The sequence below is a fragment of the Carcharhinus amblyrhynchos genome, chromosome 2 (genome assembly GCF_965287045.1).
Source record: "Carcharhinus amblyrhynchos chromosome 2, sCarAmb.v2.hapA, whole genome shotgun sequence".
Taxonomy (NCBI): Eukaryota; Metazoa; Chordata; class Chondrichthyes; order Carcharhiniformes; family Carcharhinidae; genus Carcharhinus; species Carcharhinus amblyrhynchos.
The window spans coordinates 22720535-22742799 of NC_137325.1; the positions used below are offsets into that span (position 1 = coordinate 22720535).

General features: G+C 43.4%; 1 protein-coding gene across 1 annotated transcript in view; it reads right to left on the bottom strand.

The window, feature by feature from the left end:
* Positions 1–3377: 3377 nt before the first annotated feature.
* Positions 3378–22265, bottom strand: part of dap (death-associated protein) — a 65461-nt gene continuing 46573 nt past the window's right edge. Inside the window, exons 3-4 of the mRNA XM_080203477.1 lie at positions 7397–7442; positions 3378–3692 (exon numbers count right to left, since the gene is read on the bottom strand). Coding sequence (XP_080059603.1) covers positions 3573–3692; positions 7397–7442 — 166 coding nt within the window. The 3' untranslated portion in view covers positions 3378–3572. The remainder of the gene's footprint in view (positions 3693–7396; positions 7443–22265) is intronic.

Consider the following 22265-nt stretch of genomic DNA (forward strand, 5'->3'; position numbering starts at 1 on the left):
ATGAAACTCAATGGAAGCTCAAGGAATAGCACCACATCTTTCAATTAGGCTTTTTTTTCACAGCTTTCATGCCTCAATATTGATTACAGCAAATCAAGATTGTATCAGTGGTCCCATTTACTCTCAGCAGGTGCTGGCAGTGATTTTTGCTGTAATTCAGTTAAAGCTTCACTGGGTCATTTGTTCATCTTATTTGCATCACCGTCCCTGTTCTCATGTAATGATTCCTGGCCCATCACATTTCTTCCTCTTTGTACTTTCTTCACCTCCCTTTCCCTGACACGACACTTGCTTATAAATGTTAAATGACTGTGCTTTGCTGCCCATTTGCAGCATTTTTGTGTTCTCAGGTGAATCAATTGATTGAAGTCTTCATCATGTGGGAAGTCTGCATTGTCTGACATTATGCGGAGATGCCGGCATTGGATTGGGGTAAGCACAGTAAGAAGTCTCACAACACCAGGTTAAAATCCAACAGGTTTATTTGGTAGCACAAGCCACAAGCTCTCAGAGCACTGCTCCTTCATCAGAGGCATGTCCCGAGGCATGGTGCACTGGGGAGATCATGCAGCCGCTATGACAACAGATGAATGAACACCGCTCGACGATCACCAGGCAAGAATATTCTCTTCCTGTTGGGGAACACTTCAGTCGTCACAGGCATTCAACCTCTAATCTTCAGAATCACTGAACAGCCAAGTTCCGCACACACGAGGACAGCCTCAACCGGGATCTTGGGTTCACGTCAAATTATCTGTAACTCCCACAATTTGCTTGGGCTTGCAAAATCTCACTAACTGTCCTGGCTGGAGACAATACACATCTCCTTAACCTGTGCTTAACCCTCTCTCCACTCATTGTCTGTACCTTTGAGACTTGATTACCTGTAAAGGCTCACATTCCAACCATTACTTTGTACATCATGTTTGTGTCTTTACATGTCCTGTTTGTGAACAGAAATCCCATTCACCTGATGAAGGAACATAAGAAATAGGAGCAGGAGTAGGCCATCTAGCCCCTCAAGCCTGCCCCGCCATTCAATAAGATCATGGCTGATCTGAAGTGGCTCAGTTCCACTTTCCCCCTTTCTCCACATAACCCTTAATCCCCTTGCCTACCAAAAACCTATCTACCCGTGTCTTAAATATATTTAGCGAGGTAGCCTCCACCACTTCAACGGGCAGAAAATTCCAGAGATTCACCACCCTTTGAGTGAAGAAGTTCCTCCTCAACTCCGTTCTAAACTGTCTCCCCCCCCCCCCCCCAGAGGCTGTGCCCTCTAGTCCTGCTGTCCTTTCTGAGCGGAAAGAATCTCTCTACCTCTACCCTATCCATCCCCTTGGATAGGAGCAGTGCTCTGAAAGCTTGTAGCTTGTGCTATCAAATAAACCTGTAGACTTTAACCTGGTGTTGTGAGACTTCTCACTTGTCTGACATTCGCAGTGCAGCACTGAGGGACTGCAATAATGTCCCAGTAAGATGTTAAGTTGAAGGTCTTGTCTGCCATATCAGGTGGACACAAAAGATTTTAAGGCAATATCTTAAAGATGAGTTGGAGTGTTTGCTCTAAGCAACTATCATATTATCCTAGGCCCTACGCTCACACCTCTCTTGACTCTCTATCTTGTTTTCCTCTTTTAAAATGCTCCTGAAAACCTAAAACTCTCCTTATTTCTTTGACCAAGGTAATGGGGTCAGCTAGCTCAGTTGTCAGGACAGCTGGTTAGCTCTTCATAGTCCAACCCCCTCATCTCCGATATCAGCCTAGTGGACCTCCTCTGCACTCCTTCCAAGGCCAATATATCCTTCCGCAAGTGCGGTGACCAAAACTGCACACAGTACTCCAGCTGCAGCCTCACCAGTCCCTGTACAGTTGCAGCAAGACTTCCCTACTTTTATATTCTATCCCCCTTGCTATAAAGGCCAACATTCCATTCGTCTTCTTGATCACCTAATGCACCTGCAGACTGGGTTTTTGCGACTTGTGCACAAGAACCTCCAGGTCCCTCTGCACCATAGCATGCTGCAGCTTTTCACCTTTTAAATAATAATCCCTCCTACTATTATTTCTGCCAAAGTGGATAACCTCACACTTGCTAACATTATACTCCATCTGCCAGGTCCTCGCCCACTCGCTCAGTCTATCCAGATCTCTCTGCAGACTTTCCACATCCTCCACGCAATTTGCTTTTCCACTCATCTTCGTGTCATCAGCAAATTTCGCCACCCTACACTCAGCCCCCTCCTCCAGATCATCTATATAAGTAAGTCTGAAGCCTTTATTCAAGTTAAACTTGACTATTCCAATGTACAGCAAGCTGGTCTTCCACATTTTACACTCCACTGCCTATGCTCCTTATTCCCACCAAGTCCTGTTTATCCACCTTCCTTGTGCTTGCCTACCAAGCCTGGCTGTCAGTTAAGCCATGCCTCGATTTTAAAAGTTTCATTCTTGTTTTCAAATCTTTCTGTGGCCTTCACCCATCACCAACTCTATAATTTCCTGTAGTCCCCAAACTTTCCAAGGTAATGGCATTCCTCTAATTCTGGCCTCTTCAATATCCTTTCCTTTAATTGCTCCACCATTGGTGTCTGCATCTTCAGCTGCCTGGACCTTAAGCTCCAGTATACCCTCACTAAGCCTTTTCATTTCTCTATCTCTCTTTTCCTCCTTTGAGACACTCCTTTAAACCTACCTCTTTGACCTAGCTGTTAGTCAGTGTCCTGAATATCACCTGTCTGGTGATGCAGTGTCAATTTTTGCTTGAATCTTGAGATGCTATTATATTAAAGATGCTACATAAATGCAGGTTGTTGTTGTGGTTGATGTCCTGGCTAGTATTTATCCTTCAACCAACATCATTGAAAAGCTGCACACACTCCCAGAAGGGTGAAGTTAATTTGCACCTCGCATTTCTTGAAGTTACACTGCAGTTGTACACTAGTGGTCATGACATTACTTGTAAACCAACCATTACAGTAGTGTCTAGGACCTCTTGCTAACAATGCAGGTTTGCACAGACCCAAATTGGCCACATTAGAAAATCGGAACGTCAGATGCTGAAAGGAATACTCCAATTTCACAGCATTCATTCTTACTTTTGGTCACTTTTGAGGTCACCTGTGGCACTGTGACATCCTCAGTTGCACCTTCCACAAAAATTCACAACATGTATACCAAGCCACAGTGTGGAAGAGCACCAAATTTGTCCATTACGTGTATGCACACATGCATATGCCACACACAATATGCGCACATGACATATGAACACCTGTGTGCACACAAACGCACAGACAAGCACGAGCATTGGACACGTCCGCACTATTGTAGGAGCAAAGGTTTGCCCATTATTTTTGAAATACCAGAAACAAAATAGTATCTCCAATACCAATTTAATTAAAAAATGGCTATTATGTTCAAACGTGCTTCAACAAGGTTGACAAAATTTAAAACCGTAGTTCCGTTCCTAAAAGCAAAAGAAAACTTGCTTCAGGTATCAAATTAGGAGTCCAACTGATGCATCGACACTTCCCAAAGATTTCTGTATATTCATTCTTAGAGTTCACATCTTTCACTTGCGAGGCTGGTGGATGGAATGGTTGATCTGATGTGAAAGAGGCAGTTTCTCCACTGATGGGTAAGGCTTCTGGTGGGCCACCTGGGCAGCAGCTGGAGGGAAGTCTTTATCCCCCTGTGGCAAGAACGATCAAGGCAAAGTTAGTCTGTATCGAACAACATGACGGAGACAAAACAAAACAATCCTGTTTGTCTCTAAAGACCAGCAAGTTTATTTGGAATCACGAGCTTTTGGTGCACTGCTCCTTCATCAGGTGAGTGATGAAGGACTCTGATGAAGGAACAGTGCTCCAAAAGTTCATGATTCCAAATAAACCTGTTTGGCTTTAACCTGGTCTTGCAAGACTTCTTACAGTGCCTGCCCCAACCCATCGCAGGCAACTCAACATCATCTCTAAAGACCATGGAGAAAAAGGACTTGCCTTCTTATAGCGTCTTCCTCAACCTCCAGAGATCCCAAAGACTTCTATCACAAATGCAGCACTCTTTGAAATGTGGTCGGTCGCTGCTGCATTTATGCCTGTGCATCGTGAGTCAATAACTCTTAATATCCAAACAGAAGCTATTGACTTCAGTTTTGAAACCACAGAATCACTACAGTGCAAAAGGAAGTCATTTAGCTCATCGAGCCTGCACCAACAGCAATCCCACCTAGACTCTATTCCCGTAACCCCGGTTAATTATCCTGCTAATCCCTCTAACCCACAAATCTTGGGACACTGAGGGGAAATTTAGCATGGCCAATCAACCTAATTTCCACATCTTTGGACTGTGGGAGGAAACCAGAGCACCTGGAGGAAACCCACGCAGACATGGGGGGAATATGCAAACTCTGCACAGGCAGTGACCCGAGACCGGAATGGAACCTGGGTCCCTGGCGCTGTGAAGCAGCAGTGCTAACCACTGTGTCACCGGTAACTTTTCAACTTGAGTTAGCCTCAGCAGCTTCTTGAAGCGGAGGAAGTTCCAGGTTTCCACTAGTCTCCTGTGTGAAGAACCGCTGTCAAGATTACCATGAACGATACAGCTCTGCTGTTGAGGCTGTCCCCTTGTGCTGAGCTTTCCCACCAGAGGGAACAGTTACTATCTAATCTGTTACCTAAGGCAGCACCCTCCCAACAGTACGGCACTCTATCTGCTGTGCACCAGGGTGCCAGCCTGAATTATATGCAGAACTCCCTGGAATAGGGCTTGAGCCATGACATTTTGACTCCGGAGAGATGAGAGTCCTACCAGCTCAGCCACAATTAAACTGTTTCTCCTCCGGAAATGAAAGGGCTTATTGGGTTCTATCCTGGGTAATCTCAGAAGCCACAGTTCAGCAAAATCACCAAGTTTACATTACAACAGTGACAACATTTCAAAAGATATACTCCATTGGTTGTAGCAAGCTAGGAGATTACAAAAGGCATTAGATAAATGCAGTTTCCCTCTTTGTTTAATCCCAATGACCTCATTATTCCCTTTCCCATTACTTAGCAACGAAAGTCACATAATCTATATATTAAATCATATTTAGTAATTTCTCAAACATGGAGATTGCAACCATGCAATTTGGACACTCAACTGGTTGGGATTGAGGTACAGAGTTGATTTCCAGAAGTTAACAAGGGTTACAATTTCCCAGGGAGGGGGCTTCCTGTTACAAAGTCAGTTCGGTTCCACCAGGCTTTCCCCAATCTTTCCAACAACGTCAAAGTGAGGTACTGGAAGAACCCCCACGTGGAAATGACTGATACATAACTACAGGGTTTTGTTTTCAAATGAGTGGGCGTTAACATGCTGAAATCTATCATCAATGGAACTTCAGTGGGGAGCTTTTACAGCTCTCAATGTTTAGGGATAGCATCTAGTGGTGAAACTACCAAACTGCAGCATAAAAATACTGTAGGCACAACCTTGGAAAGTGCCCGCCTGACTCTTGAACATTTTAAACTCTGAAGAATGTTTTAGGGTTGCCATCCACCCAGGTCTCTCTCAGCAGTAGAAGGGAATTTTTCGAATGGGACCCAGCTGGAATTTTTTTGGGGGAATCAGGACCTAGAAGTTTGGTCCTTGTATCTCCTTACACGGCTTGGTGTTAAATTTTGTTTGCTAGCGCTCCTATGAAGTATATTGGGACATTTTAATATGTTAAAGGAACTATATGATTACAAGTTGTTGTTATGGGTCATACATCCAAAGCAACTGTATGCATCCTTAGTCAGCAGCTAACACTAGCAGCTATGGTAGATAGAGGAGTGACAATGGAATGTCCAAACTGCATAGTCAGGGGCAAGTGCACATAATGCCCAGTTCAGATTTCGAAGAGGTCAAGGGTTAGCAGAGAATTTCCCATTTTTCTAGAGATCGCAAACTAACAAGCCAAGGAGCTTGAACCAAAGCAGAAAATGTCATATCAAAACTAAGAAGTCATTGATATAAGGTCGCTAATAAATCAAATGGAGGACTTGTGGCACGGTGGATAGCGTTCAGTCAGAAGCTCCGAGTTTGAGTCAGACTTGGTGACCACAGCAGATAAGTTCACAATGTGGCCAAAGAGACTGATTATTGACATGCCTTCAAATGTGCCTATAGTATGCGCCAGGCTTATCTCCTGGTTAGCTTTGCTTGATGTGAAGTTACATCCTTTAAGCTGGAGTCTCTGGCAACAGGCTAAATGACCTGTTCCAATAAAAGCTAGCTCTGTAAACAGCCTTGAGCATGCTTACGTTTACTTCATGTGTCGCAAGGTGTGGGAAATGCATCAGTCAAGAAGAACAAATCTAATAAGGAACTCATAAGAAAAAACCGCTTTGCGTAGGGAGTGGTCAGAATGTGAAATTACCAGAGGAATAGCTACAGCAAATAATATGGATGGACTTAAAGGGAAAATTGATCACATACATGAGGGACAGGGAACAGAGGGTTATTGGAACATAGGAATTGGGAGTAGGAGTAGGCAAATTTGACCCTTTGCAGTTGCATCGCTATTCAATCAGATCATGGCTGATCTCTCCCTGTCTCAAATCCACCTCCTCACCTGCTCCCTACATCCCCTTTTCCCTTTTTTTAAAAATAGAAACATATCTATCTCCTTCTTGAAACCATTCAACGATTCAGACTCCACCGTGCCTATGGGACAGCAAGTTCCATAAATTCACCACCCTCTGTGACAAGTAGTTCCTCCTCAATTCGGTTTTAAATCTACCACCTCTCAACCTATACCTCTGACCTTCTTGTTCGAGATTGCTCCATTAGAGGAGACCAAATCCCTTTTAAAATTTTATATACCTCGATCAGATCCCCTCTCATTCTTCTAAACTCCATCGAATATAATATCACTGTTTAATCTCTCCTCATACTTCATCCTTTTCATTCCCGGAATCAATCTGGTGAACCTCCTCTGAACCGCCTGCAATGGCACTATATCCTTCCTTAAATAAGTAGGAGGTTTGTGTGGAGTATGAACACCAAGATGATCAATTGGGTCAAATGGTTTATTTAAGCCCGCAAATTCAATGAGTATGTTAAAGTACAAATAAAGTACAAGAAAGTGGCAAATGCTGGAATCTTTTGATGGAACGTAAAACCTCTGGAAATACACAGTAAATCAGTCTACAGGGGGAAGAGAAAGTATTTGGGCAATGGGGGAGGGAGGGGACAATGAACGATAGGTCAACTTCAGTAACTTTAATTTTTGTTTGTAACTTTCTGTATGCTGACAGGCTAACTGTGTATCTGAGCAACCTCCAGCTTTTTAAAATCGCTCCATATATAAGAATATGAATCTCTCCTCACTAGAAATGGAGTAAAATTGAGTAGTAGATTTTGTCTTACCCTGGCCACAGCACCAGAGATGATGATTGGCACTGTCGGTTTAGGACTGAAAAAGAAAAAGAAACATTAACATACGGCTGTGCCAATCGGAATCGCAATAACTTGACACAGAATAGGGATAATGAAAGAGAGCTCACTCAATATTGTAATTCAGCAAGCCCAACGTTACAGAAAATCCACAAAGACAGGAACATTTAGAGAAAAGCATGAGGCTTATACAATCATCAACACTACTGATGATAGTGGCAATATTCTAAGTAATTGTCATATTGTTCATTCACTATCATTTAAAAAAGTGAATTACAATCATTCCTTCAGTTTGAAACTCCTACCTCCCCCTCATCCTTGAAATGACTTCTGCAAATTCAAATCTTTCTACGGTTAAAGTTAATTTATAGCATACAAGTAAGGTTTACATTAATACTGCAATGAAGTTACTATGAAAATCCCCCGGTCACCACACTCCGGCACCTTTTTGAGGACACCGAGGGAGAATGTAGCTTGTCCAACACAGCTAACCAGCATGTCTTTCGGATATAGTTCGTATCTCCCATAAAATTCCTATTGTGCAAAAGAAGATCATTCGGCCCATCGAATCTGAGCCGACTCTCTGAAAAAGAATCCCACTCAAGCCTTACCCCCTGCCCTATTCCCTAACCTGTGCATTTATGATGGCTAATCCACATAACCTACACATCTTAGGATACTAAGGGGCAACTTAGCAAGGCTAATCCACCTAACCTGCACATCTTTGGACTGTGGGAGGAAACAAGAGCATTTGGAGGAAACCCACAGAGACATGGGGAGAACATGCAAACTCCACACAGTCGCCCAATGCCAGAATTGAACCCAGGTCCCTGGCCCTAAGAGTCAAAAATTGCTAACTGCCACCTCACCCACCATTCAACAGGTCATAGGATGAAGCAAGCAGGTTGGAGCTTGGCTGTTAACTCATTCTCCTGGATGAAAAGAAAAGAATCAGACAGGTTGACTGGACATTGTAACGGAAAATAACCAGGGAACACCCTTTACATTTTTGAACAGTTTCTCACCTGACAGATGGACAGGTTGACTGCCTGCGTCAGGACACTGAGGTTAAGCAGGTCTGGCATCACGGAGGAGGGGTGAGAGAAAAGGCAGAGAAGAATTGTCTGTCTAGGTGGTTTTGCTCATTGTAGGGTGGGGACTGGTCAATCGAGGTGTGTGCAGCGTACTATTTTGAGCTTAAATCCTCCTGCTGTTTCTGGCCCACAAACAGCGCATGGAAGGCTCTTACCTCATGAATCTAGCCCCCCTCACCTCCTTTTACCTGTCAGTATTCCCAACTAATTCTACCCCCATTAGTTAACAATAAAAATGTTACTAAAATGGGAATACAAAGCCCATTAAATGTCTACATTGGCCTCCAGAAATAGGCAGTTTGGAACTGGGTGTGAGAATTTAAAAAGAATTCTCGCCTTCTCCTAACCCACCCCAGCCTAACAGTTGAAGTTCTACCCGTGAATATTTAATTAAATTATTATCTGACTGTGAGTTGAATTCATTCTTATTTTGAAGTACAGCCTTGCCTACAAACTCACATTCTTGACTGATGGCCAATTAATTATCTTGTGATCATAGTGGAGGGAGGGATAAATGGCCATGACATCTGGAGAATAGTGCCATGAGATCTACAATACCTTCGGAATTGGTTTGACCTCAATCCGACATCTCATCTGCAGATTAACAATCTCCTGATACTCTGCTGGGAATGGTGACCTAGATTATATCCTCAAGATCATGGAGAGGGGTTTGGGGAAGAATTTCAGAGCTTTATGAGAGGTGACTGTCCCTTCTGCAGAGCAGGTCTCCAAGGTAATCAGAATTTCGACAATGCTGAAGGTACTGCAACATTGTTCGGATGGTCACATCTAAGTTATGTTCTTTATTGGTGCCTAATTTCTTCATTTTAATTATTTTTTAAAACCCAATTATCCGGACATGGACATCACTGGCAAGGCCAGTATTTGCTGCATGTCCCTAGCTGTCCTGGATACAACAGATTGGTTTACTAGGCTACTTCAGAGGGCAGGCAAGAATCAACCTGGCTGATGTGTGACTGGAATCACATATACACTAGACCAGGTAAGGATGACACTTCCTTCTTGAAGGACATTTACTAACTAGATGGATTTTTGTGACAATCTGGTTGCTTTATTTTAACTGATGCCAGGTTTTTAAAATTTAATTCAAACACTTACCAACGTGTGATTTTGGGATTTGAAAATCCCAAGTCTAGGGCCACTACATCATTTGTGCAGCAACATAATGCCTGCAGGGTAGTACCTGCTTAAGTAAATTGTATCATAGAATAGAATCACAGAATCCCCACTGTACAGAACCTGCTAATCCCCCTGATACTAAGGGGTATGAACCTAACCCGCACCTCTTTGGATTGTGGGAAGAAAACAGTGCAGCCGGAGAAAACCCATGCAGACATGCGGAGAATGTGCAAACTCCATGCAGACATTGAATCCGGGCCCTTGGCACTGTGAGGCAGCAGTGCTAACCACTGTGCCACCATGCCACTCAAATCATTGATTCAACAAATACTTTTAACCTTAGGTAGGGTGAGGGGTGGGGGGGCAGTGTGTGGACACAAACAAGGAAGTTCAGATTTTCCATCCCAACCACTTGATTTGCGTGGAATTTGGATCACCTATTTTACTTTGCTATCATCCCTGGGCCTTTTATTTGCACTTGTGTGAAAAGTCTTGGCAAGATTTGTGAGCGACTGAAGAAAACAAATTGAGACTTGGCAGATGCGCGTCTCTTGCCAAATTAGATTTCCTCTAGCTGATTCGGAAACAGATGCAAAGCTAAAACTTGGGGAGATTAAAAAAGACAAACCTCATTTTTTCCCTCTCCGTGGATCAGCAAACAGTCCCGATTGAGGCATCAAGGGGAGAAAGGCAGGAAGATGCCAATCTTGCTGGATGGACGAAGGGCTCAAACATGTCTCTTAAAAAAACGAATTTGCTATCACTTTTCCAGCTGCTTCTCCCAGCCCTTCCACAGCAAGTGGAGCGTAGCAAATGGAAAAGAATTGCTAACATCCTCCTTTCAGCAGGTATATCCTATACCCAAAACAAACTGACAGCGAGCACAGCTGCTCATCACACACACACAATCTCAACTGTCGTTATCGCTCTCTCAAGTGACCGACTGTTCCTGTAATGTAACAGAGCATATTCCAACACATCAATGCTCACAATGGCTCAATGCAAAGACATTTGCTCAGGAAAACTTCAGATAATGCTAAATTAATTTTTCATAGAATTTACAGCACAGGAATAGACCACTTGGCCCAACTGGTCGATGACTGTGTTTATGCTCCACATGAGCCACCTCTCACTTCATTTCATTTAACCCTATCCACATATTCTTCTGTTCTTTTCCCCTTTATGTGCATATCGAGTTTCCCTTAAAGGCTTCTACGCTATTCATGTCAATCACTCCTTATGTAATAAATGGCACATTCTAACCACACTCATAACAAAGTTGTTCTCCTTGAAATCCCTACTGGCTTCAGATACAACCTTATATTTGTGGTCCTTAGTTTTGTACTATCCCCATAAGAAGTAATTTCTTTATACCCTATCAAAATATTTTAATTGCTTTAAAATTATGAAAGAGCTTATGTATATATTTTCCATATCTTGTGGCAATTTGGAACAGGCTGCAGACTGTTCAGTTCTCTTGCGTTTAGGGTCTAATGACAGACTAATGCACATGGTATTGAGGCCATGATTTGAAACAACTGGGCCAGCCACAGGTTTAGGATGCCAGGGTCCTAACTACCAAAACAAATCTTCACCCAGCTCAAGGAAGGCACCTGAACAAGAGGAGGACAAAGGAAGCACTCCAAAGATAACATGAAGGCTTACTTAAAGAAATGCAACACAGACATTGACACCTGGGAGACTCTTGATCAGGAGAAACCTATCTAGAGGAACCTCCTGATTGAAGAGATATAATTCTTCGAGAACACAATAAGGAGGAGGTCCAGAAAAGGAGACTGAGAAAGGAATGCCAGCGATCCCGAGGCCATTTTCACTTCCTGGAAACATCTGCCAGGTGTGCAGTCGGCTTATCTGCCATGCAAGGATCCACAGAACCCATGACCAGTGATATGGGGTTTCTTGGGTGGACAATCATACTCATTAGCAGTGATTGCCAAAGAAGAAATCTAATGATGGAGATTGACTGCCATGATTGGTCAACATGTTCCACTAGTGTTTCAGTAGAAATGCTCCATCACAAAATGTAGGTGCATAAAAATGGTGAGCCATGAGCACACTCTTTACAGGAAGCATTTGTGGAAGTGTGTGAGGCTTTCATCACAGGCAAGAGAAAGCAACTGAAATTTTTCAACGGTCTGGGCTAGATAACATGATCAATGCCCTTCGTCTAATCCCATTCTGAAGATTTACTTGAAATGTCTGCAGCTTTTGAGTTAAGCTGATGCACTGTCTTTTAAACATCTATGTTTACTGGGTCACAGGAGTTTGTGCCATCTCTTTGACATGCCACGTACTTAGCAAGTTCCTGAACATAGTTAATCTTCAACCAGACTATTATTTTTCCCTCCAAGTTGCATGGCATGCTGACATCCTCACTGGGTCAAAACGCTACAGTTCCCTACCTAACTGCACTGTGCAAGTACCTTCACCACAGATACTGCAGTGGCTCATACATGTGGTCCTCTGCCTTCTTTCCATCAGCAACTAGCACGGGCAATTAGTGCAGCCTGCAACACCGGTCCCAATTACGAATAAAACAAAAATACTCCATGCGTTTATCTATATGTTCGCACAGGATCGAAGAACTAAAGGCTCTTTAGTTACCGTTGTTCTTTGGTTTTCTTTTACGAAGGTGGGTACATTAGTCTGTTTCCAATCCACTGGTATCTCCCCCGCATTTACTAAGTCTCTCATCAACGTCAATCAATAATTCACAAATTGTGGAAGAAATGGGAAAAGCACCTAGCTGTGAGAAGAATCAGAACTGTCAAAGACTGTATTGGGCCAGTGAAGGATGCACAAGGGACATCCATGGTCTCTCTATGCTGCAGGATTTATTTGTTTTTAACCTTTTAAAGAATGAACTTGCATTTATATAGTGTCTTCCACCTCGGCAAGAGGAAAGTTCTTCACAGCCCATGAAGTATTCTTGAACCTTAGATCCTGATGCCGTGCAGTCTCTCTATGACTCAGTAGTGAAATTGTTAACATTGCTAATGTGGCTCATGTTGGTGATGTGTTCCTCTGTGAATGTTTAAAGGCTGTAATGGTTCTAAATATTAACTTTTGTGTTTATCCTTCCCATCAACCCTGTTTATGTTTCTTGTCTCTTACCACTCCTAACATCACTGAAGTAATTCCCTACTGTTATGTTTTGTATCTGCAGCTGTTCTTTATCCCAGGCCAACCTTCCTAGGTTAATCACAGTTCGTTCTACTTTCCAAAATATCAATAGGAGGGGATGGCAACTTTTCCAAAATCGTCGGCAGAATGTGGGCAGCGCGGTAGCACAGTGGTTACCACTGCTGCTTTGCAGCTCCAGGGTCCTGGGTTCAATTCCTGCCTGTGTGGAGTTTGCACATTCTCCTCGTGTCTGCGTGGGTTTCCTCCAGGTACTCCGGTTTCCTCCCATAGTCCAAAGATGTGCGGGTTAGGTTGATCGACTATGCTAAAATTGCCCCTTAGTGTATAGGGATGCGTAGGTTAGAGGGATTAGTGAGTGGGATGTGGTGGTAGGGCCTGGGTGGGATTGTGTTTGGTGCAGACTCGAAGGGCCTCTTTCTGCACTGTAGGGTTCTATGATATGATTCAAACTGGAACAAACCAAGAACAATAAATGCAGGAAACAGAAATTGAAGCCTGAGAATTATTATTACTACATTTATGATTCAAATTTATTTACAGCCTTTACTTAATGCCCTTTACAAATACAAAACAATGTATTTGATAAAAAGGAAATTTCCTTGGGTAGAATTTTATGGATGGTGAGCGATAGATGCTCGCCGCTCTGAGTGTTGGCACACTCGCTACTGCCAACTCTCGGAAACCCACTACTATTTAAAGCTCACTTGAGCGTGGATTGGCAGTGGCTGGACTTCCGTCCATCTTTGGAAGGACGTCTTGCCCACAAGAGCCATCGACCAATCTGATTGGCCGACAGCTCTCCAATCAGTTCAGCTGCAGTGGTCAGAAGAGGTACTGCAGTGCTCTGATCAAAGCAAAATACTGCAGATACTGGGATCTGAAACAAAAATGGATAACGCTGGAAAATCTCAACAGCAGAGCTCTGACGAAAGGTCATCTAGACTCGAAACATTGGCTCTATTCTCTCCACACAGATATTGTCAGACCTGCTGAGATTTTCCAGCATTTTCTGTTCTTGTTACTGCATTGCTCGGCCTGGAATTAATTAAAGTCCCAGGATCAAAGTGAGTCCTGGGGGTGGGGAACGGGACAGGGTGTCCAGGTCCAGGGGGGGGAGGATGTCCCAAATCTGAGGCCCTTCATAAGTACAGGAGTGGGTTTCCTGCACAAGGCCCAGGCGCCTAACGGTGAAATTGCATCTGGGTCAGGATGGAAGTATGCCCCCCGCACCCCCTCCTCCACACGCGGCCAAGAACCTGCCTTGTGGGCTGAGATGGGGGTGGGGGTAGTGGGAAGCACCGAATTCTGCTCCTTGTCTCTATCTGGTGTTCCAACTTTGTGTGGGGCTGGGAGGGAAGTATGGAATGTAAAGACGCGTGTTTCGATTCATTATCCGAAGCACATACAGGATGTACGCTAACTGGAGAAAGGGTGAGGGCATTCAAGCGTTTTTAGCAAGCGGTAGCCTTACCAAAAGGTTTGAATGATTTCATAAACAGACAGGGATGCTGGATACGTTCACAACCATCCGCTGAACCCACAGTGAGACTGCTGCACGGCCAGGACATCCTGGGGTCATTTCTCTCAAATCATAGCCCATAGTTAGTGCACTCTTTTATACCCTGTTGCTTCATTTTGGTTGACATGAAAATCCAGGGTTAATTAAGAAAAGCACTTTGTTCTGAACTTTTAATTAAAACAGTGGTCAAATCTTAATTAACATAATGAGTTGGCTCTGTATGTGCACCACTGAGCAATCTTCTTGTGAATAAATTTGTGTCTGGATTCTTATCTGCTGCAAGTCTGTAGATACAAGAAATAAATCTGGTTTTAGTGTTGCTGAACAAGGAGAATTGAATAAGGCAAAATGAGACAGGTGATCTTGTTCCAAATTAAGCCAGTGTTTGGGGTCAAAAAGAATTCTTTATTTGTTCTTTGTATCTCTAAATCATGTCATTGTTAGATTATAGAGATTGAACTCTGAATCAGTAGGCAGATTGTGTCCTGCCTTCAGTCAGTGTTTTTGCTGACATTTTTATTACAGTACATTTTAATTCTTTTTAGAAAAAGTCTGACCATTAATGTCGGTGTTTTTTTTGGAAAGAAAAGGCTAATTTGAATCTCAGATCTGTGTGTGTGAGACTTTGGCAGGAATCCGACTCTGGGGATGCTTTTCTTAATTCATTCATGGGACATAGGTGCTGCTGGCTGGCTAGCACTTATTGGTCATCTCCAGTTGCCCTTGGTTGACTCTCAATTGCCCTCCACATTGCTGTGGCTTTGGAGTCACATGCAAATCATAGAACCCCTACAGTGCAGGAGGCGGCCATTTGGACCATCAAGCCAGCGCCCACAACAAACCCACCCAGGCCCTATCCCTGCAACCCCAAATATTTACCCTGCTAATCCCCCCGACACTGTTGTAGAATCATAGAAACCTTACAACGCAGAAGGAGGCCATTTGGCCCATCGAGTCTGCAGCGACCACAATCCCAACCAGGTCTTATCCCCGTAACGTCACATATTGACTCTGCTAATCCCTCTAATTTATGCATCCTGGGACACTAAGGGGCAATTTAGCATGGCCAATGCAGCTTGCATCTCTCCATGTCCTTGCCCCTCCCTATCTCTAATTTCTGCAAATCTGAGTGGAACATAAATGATAAATGATGATGGAACATAAATAGATTGGTTGGGCTGAATAGCCTGTTTCTGTACTTTTCTCTTAAGAAGCACAATTCTCTTAAGAAGAAATTAGATATGGCTCCTGGGGCTAAAGGGATCAAGGGATATGGATGGGATTGGGGGGGTGGGCGGGTGGTGGGGATGGGGGAGGCAGGATCAGAATATTGATTTTGATGATCAACCATGTTCATAACAAATAGTGGAGCAGGGCCGAATGGCCTACTCCTGCTTCTGTGTTTTTGTACAGCACCTTTAACACAGCTTTGGGCTATGGGAGGAAACCAGAGCACCCGGAGGAAACCCACGCAGACACTGGGTGAAGGTGCAATCTCCACGCTTTGACCCAAGGACAAAATTGAACCCGGGTCCCTGGTGCTGTGAGGCACCAGTGCTTGCCATCCACTACAACACAGGTCAGAATGGGTAAGAACGGCCGATTTCCTGCTCTAAAGGACATTTAGTGAACCATATGGGTTTTACTGACAATTTGACAATGGTTTCAAAGGTCATCAGTAGATTATTAATTCCAGATATTTTTACCTATGGATTTAAGAACCTGTGACAAATGGTGCATATATTCCAAGTGGAATTCTCTACCCGGGGTAAAAGCAGAACATTTCACAAGTTTATTAAAAGTAATGAACTCTTTCTTCTAAAATGTACATTCTAGATGGACATGTTATTTTAAACTCCACTTCTATTCAGTATTTGTCTAATACATCGGTTTTGGTACACTGAGTGCTAAAAATAAGTATTCGCTTTATCCCCCAGGATGGATCTTCTTCATCATGCAGTACCTCCTACCATTCAATAAAATGGAGAAATGAATGCCACGTGATCCTTTGCTCATAACCGTTCCTGCTGTCAGGGTGCATAACCGTTAACTCAGTTTAGTTGATGCAGCCAGGGTGCAAGTCCAAGGAACAGTCGAAGAAAATGAAGGCTGCTATTAGATCAGCTAAAAGGATAATGGAAAAAAGAATCACAGACAATTGTGGAAGTAATGGGAAAAGCTTTTTCAGTTATGTGAAAAGTCAGAGCTGTCAAAGACTGTATTGGGCCAGTGAAGGATGCTCAAGGACAGGTTACAAAGAACTCACTGGGTATGGAGGGAATATTAAAAAAATACTCTGCATCATTCTTCACTCTTGACGATGATGCTCAACTGTTAGCATTTAATCATTTTAATAATTAACACCAATGAATAACATTGTGAATTTACATAGGGTAGATTTAGAAAGAATGAACCTGATGGGTGGGGGAGTTCAAGACAAGGGATCATAGTTTGAGGATAAGGGGTAAACCTTTTAGGACTGAGGTGAGAAGAAATTCCTCCACCCAAAGAGTGGTGAGTGTGTGGCATTCACTGCCACAGCAAGTAGTTGAGGACAAAATCTTCCATTCATCAATCAACCCGTGTTCTTGACCCACCCTTATGTTTGAACAACGCCTCATGTTAAAAACTCACATTTTCTTGTCCCAATCTCTCCATGTCCTTGCCCCTCCCTATCTCTGTAATTTCTGTAAATTCGAGTGGAACATAAATGCTAGCATGGATTGGTTGGGCCAAATACCTGTTTCTGTACTTTATATCCTATATAACTTTCAGCAGCACAATTCTCTTAAGAAGAAACTAGATATGGCTCTTGGGGCTAAAGGGATCAAGGGATATGGATGGGATTGGGGGGGTGGTGGGGGGAGACGGGATCAGAATATTGATTTTGATGATCAACCATGATCATAACAAATAGTGGAGCAGGATCAAAGGGCCGAATGGCCTACTCCTGCTTCTGTGTTTTTATACAGCACCTTTAACACAGTAAGGTGCCCAAAGCTGCTTCACGGGAACAATTAAAAATAATTACTGAGACACTCTGGGAGATGACAAAAGGTTTGGCTGAAGAGATTTGTTTATGGAGGATATAAAAAGGATGAGAGGGAAGCAGAGATGTTAAGGGAGAGAATTCCAGAATATCGGACTTTGGCTGTTGAAGGCAAAACGACCAACATGATGTGATTAAACCCAGGAACGCTCAAGTGGCTGAAATTGGATGTCCAATTGAGCTGCTGGAAGTTATATAGGATATAAAGTACAGACTCAACCAATCCATGCTACCACTCGAATTTGCAGAAATTACGGAGATGGGGAGGGGTAAGGACATGGAGAGATTGGAACATGAAAATGTGAGTTTTTAACATAAGGCATTGTTCAAACACGAGCAAAGGTGGGTTAAGAGCACAGGTTGATTGGTGAACAGAAGTTGCTGTGAGTGAGCACAATGGCAGAGTTTTGGTTGGCAAAGTGTAGAGAGTTGAAAATCGAAGGCCAGCCAGAAATGCATTGGAATAGCCACATTTAGAGGTGTCAAAAGGCATAGACGAGGGTTTCAGCAGCAGATGAGCCGAGGCAAGGCGAGCTGGGCAATGTTACAGAGGTGGAAAGAGGCAGCCTTAACAGATGCATGGATATGTGGCCAGAAGTTCATCTTGGAATCAAATATGACACCAAGGTTGAGACTGCAAAACAGTTGGCAAGAAGGAGAGGGATGAAATCCACGCTAACAATGTTCCCGCTACATTCTCTTTACTGGGGGTGGCACTGTGCAGTTGGTTAAGATTACTGCATCACCACGCACAGAAACATCTCAAAAGGGTCATGCTTGGCATATTTGTTCTCAGATCACTGGGAGGCCATGCAGATTAGAAAAAAAATTTGAGGCTTAGGTACAGAGTTCGTGGTAAGAGACCAAAGACAACGGATATAGTCTATCCTTGGGGTTTTAGATAGAATCAGGGACCTGATAGTGGATAGTATCCAGGTGATAGCCATTTGAAGAGGATGGGAAGTGTGCAAGCTGTTCGTCTTTTGTTTTTTTAATAGTTCACTGCACTTTGGGGGTGGTTTCACAGGCTGGAAGGAGGCTAAAGCCATTCCCATCCTTAAGAGGTGACAGGAGTATAAGCCCATTAGCTTGACATCAGCACTGGAAAAGATGTTCCTGAGTGTCAGTGGGGTTGCAATACATGATCACTTGGATAAAGGAGGAGATATTAGCAGCACCCAACATGGCTACATTGGCCAAAACGTTTTGAAGAAATCACCTAGACAGCATGTGAGGAAACAGCATATTTACTTGGGCTTCCAGAAAGCTATTGACAAGATACCGCAGAAGAGGCTTTGCCAGAAGATTAAAGTCCCTGGAGTCAGAACTGACCGGAAGATATAAGCAGAAACTAGTTACTGATGGATTTGGAAGTTGGAATGGTCACCAACAGTGCTGTGCAAGGACTGGTTTTCATTGAACAGTGCAGGAGGAAGCCATTCGGCCCATTGAACTTGCAGTGACAACAACCCCACCCAGGCCCTATACCTGTACTCCAAGTACTTACCCTGCCATTCTCCCTGAAACTAAGGGACAATTTAGCATAGCCAATCAACCAACTCACACATCTTTTGGTGGCCACTGCTCTTCACTATTAATGATCTAGATCTAGGTGTTGGGGACATAATATGCAAATTTCCAAATAATACTTGCATAGACGTTGATATTATATCTAAAAACAATGCTGAATGGCTTCAGCTGGGTTTTAAATGTGTTGGAAGATTGGGCTTCTGACTGTAAAATTAGGTTTCCTTTGGCTAACCACTTGGCAAATGCTCAACAGATGTCCACCAATCCGGCAAAAACATTAAAAGGGGCAGTAAAAAATTTCTGGCATTTGAACATCTCCAAAGGTAAAGCTGCAAAGCAGTGAAAAGTGAATAGAATTTTGGGATGCATTCATAGGGCAAGGCATATTATTGTGTCTTGGTCAGGTCTCAGTTGGAAGAAGGTGTCTCGTTCTGATCTCCTCATATAGTGGATGATATTGTGCCTTTGGAAAGGATGCAGAGGAAGGCAACTGTGCTAATCCCAACTGTAAAGCATCTTATTTATCAAGACATGCTAAAAGAAAGGTTGGTACTCTATCAAAGTGTTGACTTTAGCTGTGATCTGATTGAGATTTATAAGTCAATGAAGCGAATGAATTCTGTTCCAGTTAAATAGATGGATGATCATGGGTCATAACTTTAAATTGTTCTTTATTCAGAGAACTGCAAATCTCTGGAACAGGACGCTAACTTGAATAATGGATCCAATTTGCTGCATTCCTTCTCGCGAGCACTTAGTCTGTTTCTTGCGAGGGTGAAGATTACCTCTCAGGTAGGGACTGCGGAGAATTCAAGGACAAAGTGATCTCCTGAATTAGTTTCCATCATCTAGGTGGGACAGAAATTTCCTAGGCTTGCTTCCTGCTCTCCCCTGCCCCTGATCATAGTTTGTTGAGGCACAAGGTTTCACCATTGTGTTGGATTGTGGCTATTCAGGTTAAGAACATGTTCAGCCATCTCGAGGTCCACAAAATAAAACTCTGCCCTGCAGAACCATTGCTTCAGCCTGACCTGACTATTTTTTCTCTTCTTTTTTTGTCTCTCCCAACTCTTCCAATGACCTTTTTCACTTTAATAGTTGTCAGATTCTAAGTGTCTCTATTTTAAAATCACGGACATGCATTTCTTAGTACCTCCATGCTCTGTGGCCTTCCATTTTTCTCTAGAAATGGGGGCCCAACCAACTTCTCACCCAACACCACCTCCCAGATGTACGTCACCAACTTGTCCTGTAGAGTTCACTGTACTCACTTCCTCCAAAAAGAAAGTGTTGTTTGCTAAGCTGCTTCATCACCTGATATGTGGAGCATTCTTTGTGCCATCCTATTCAGGTTCTACCCTCACTTATTTATCCAGTATATTGATTTAATTAACCTGGCCTCAGAGCAATTTTACCAGTCCATCAATTTACGAACATTCATACGTTCACAAGGCAGGAAGGGAAGCAAGTCGTCCGAATGAGAAAACAGCCATTAGCCAGAACAGTAACACGCTCCCAAATGTCGCAACCAGGACACCTTTCATAATCGATTCTGACTGAGCTGTTAACAATACCAAGTTTTCAATAAGGTATGGCACAGCGATCATTTTCATCATCAGAAAGTTAGCCTGTGCATAGTTAAATAAACACAAGTTTACACGAGTTAAAAATGCAGAGTACAGCATGAAGTACATGAATATTGGTGAAAGCACACTGACAAACGTGATCACATAGACAGCGAATGATACAAGTGGTATACAGCACATGCATGCACACACACACACAACCCAGAAATTACATAATATAGAAATTCATAGCATCATAGAATCATCCTACAGTGCAGAAGGAGGCCATTCAGCCCATCAAGTCTGTACTGACCACAATCCTACCCAGACCCTATTTCCATAACCCCACATATTCACCCTACTAATTCCCCTGACACTAGGGTCCAAAGATGTACAGGTTACGTTGATCGGCCATGCTAAAAATTGCCCCTTAGAGTCCTGAGGTTAGAGGGATTAGCAGGTAAATATGTAGGGATATGGAGCTGGGGCCTGGGTGGGATTATGGTCGGTGCAGACTCGATGGCCTCTTTCTGCACTGTAGGGTTTCTATGATTCTACAGTCAATTTAGCATGGCCAATCAATCAAACCCGCACATCTTTGAAATACGTGAATTAAAAAAAAATATTGCCAAGTTGATATTAAGATGTTTTTCCTTCTCCCCGTCTTCCTTATGAACATTCAAATATAAAAACAAACTGACACTTCAATCACTTATAAAGCCACATACTGCAGCTTGTACTTAATCATATATTTATATTTACAATTGCTCATTTAGCCACTTGAGGGCAGTCTAGGACCACAACATTGACAAAGGCACATCATAATGCACAGATTGAAGACTGGTCTTCTTAGCATCAACACAGCATCTGCATGCCCCAACTTATAAGATTGTGTGTGCTGCTAACGAAGACTACGCCCCACGTTATACTGAAATTCCTTTGTAGCACACAGCCTTTTCATCACAGGCAGTAGAATCTCTGTGCACCAAAGCGCAGTCTACCTAATTACATATTTCCTGATGGACTCCCAGCTCCAGTGACTGCAGGCAGTGCTCCTTTTGTGTTTTCCACACTATTTGTTCTGCTCAACAGCACTGGGATTTGTTGTTATAATTCTGCATTCTGAGTAGGTCTATTCTTAGCTCCTCATCATCAACCAGAGAACAGCAGCAAGAGCAGGCCACAAGGCTGAGAATATCATTTAGCCATGCTGGGCGGTAAAGGTAGACCAAGCTTTCCTACAAAATGATAGGTCTCGAGAGTTAAGGGGCTTTCGGTAAAGTCAGAAATTTTGCTGGGTGGCGGTCAGTACAGGAGGTTCTACTTTGACTTCTGAGCTGCGGTGTTTAACACAATGCCAAACCGCTTCTGTTCCAAAATAGCTCTCTGACTGTATGATTCATTCTGTAAAGGGGCCATTCGGCCTATCGAGTCTGCACCGACCACAATCCCTCCCCAGGCCCGAAGCCCATAACCTGATGCATTTACCCTAGCTAGTCCCCCTGACACTATGGGACAATTCAGCATGGCCAATCCACCTAACCCGCACATCTGTGGAAGGAAACCGGAGCTCCCGGAGGAAACCCGCACAGACACGGGGAGAACGTGCAGACTCCGCACAGGCCATGACCCAAGGTCAGGAATCGAGCCCAGGTCCCTGGCGCTGTGAGGCAGAAGTGCTAACCACTGTGCCACTGTGAACTGTTGATACAATGCAGTAACTCCAAACATAAAATTCAAGACAGAATCAACATCTGCTACACTTTCTGGGTTAGTTAGG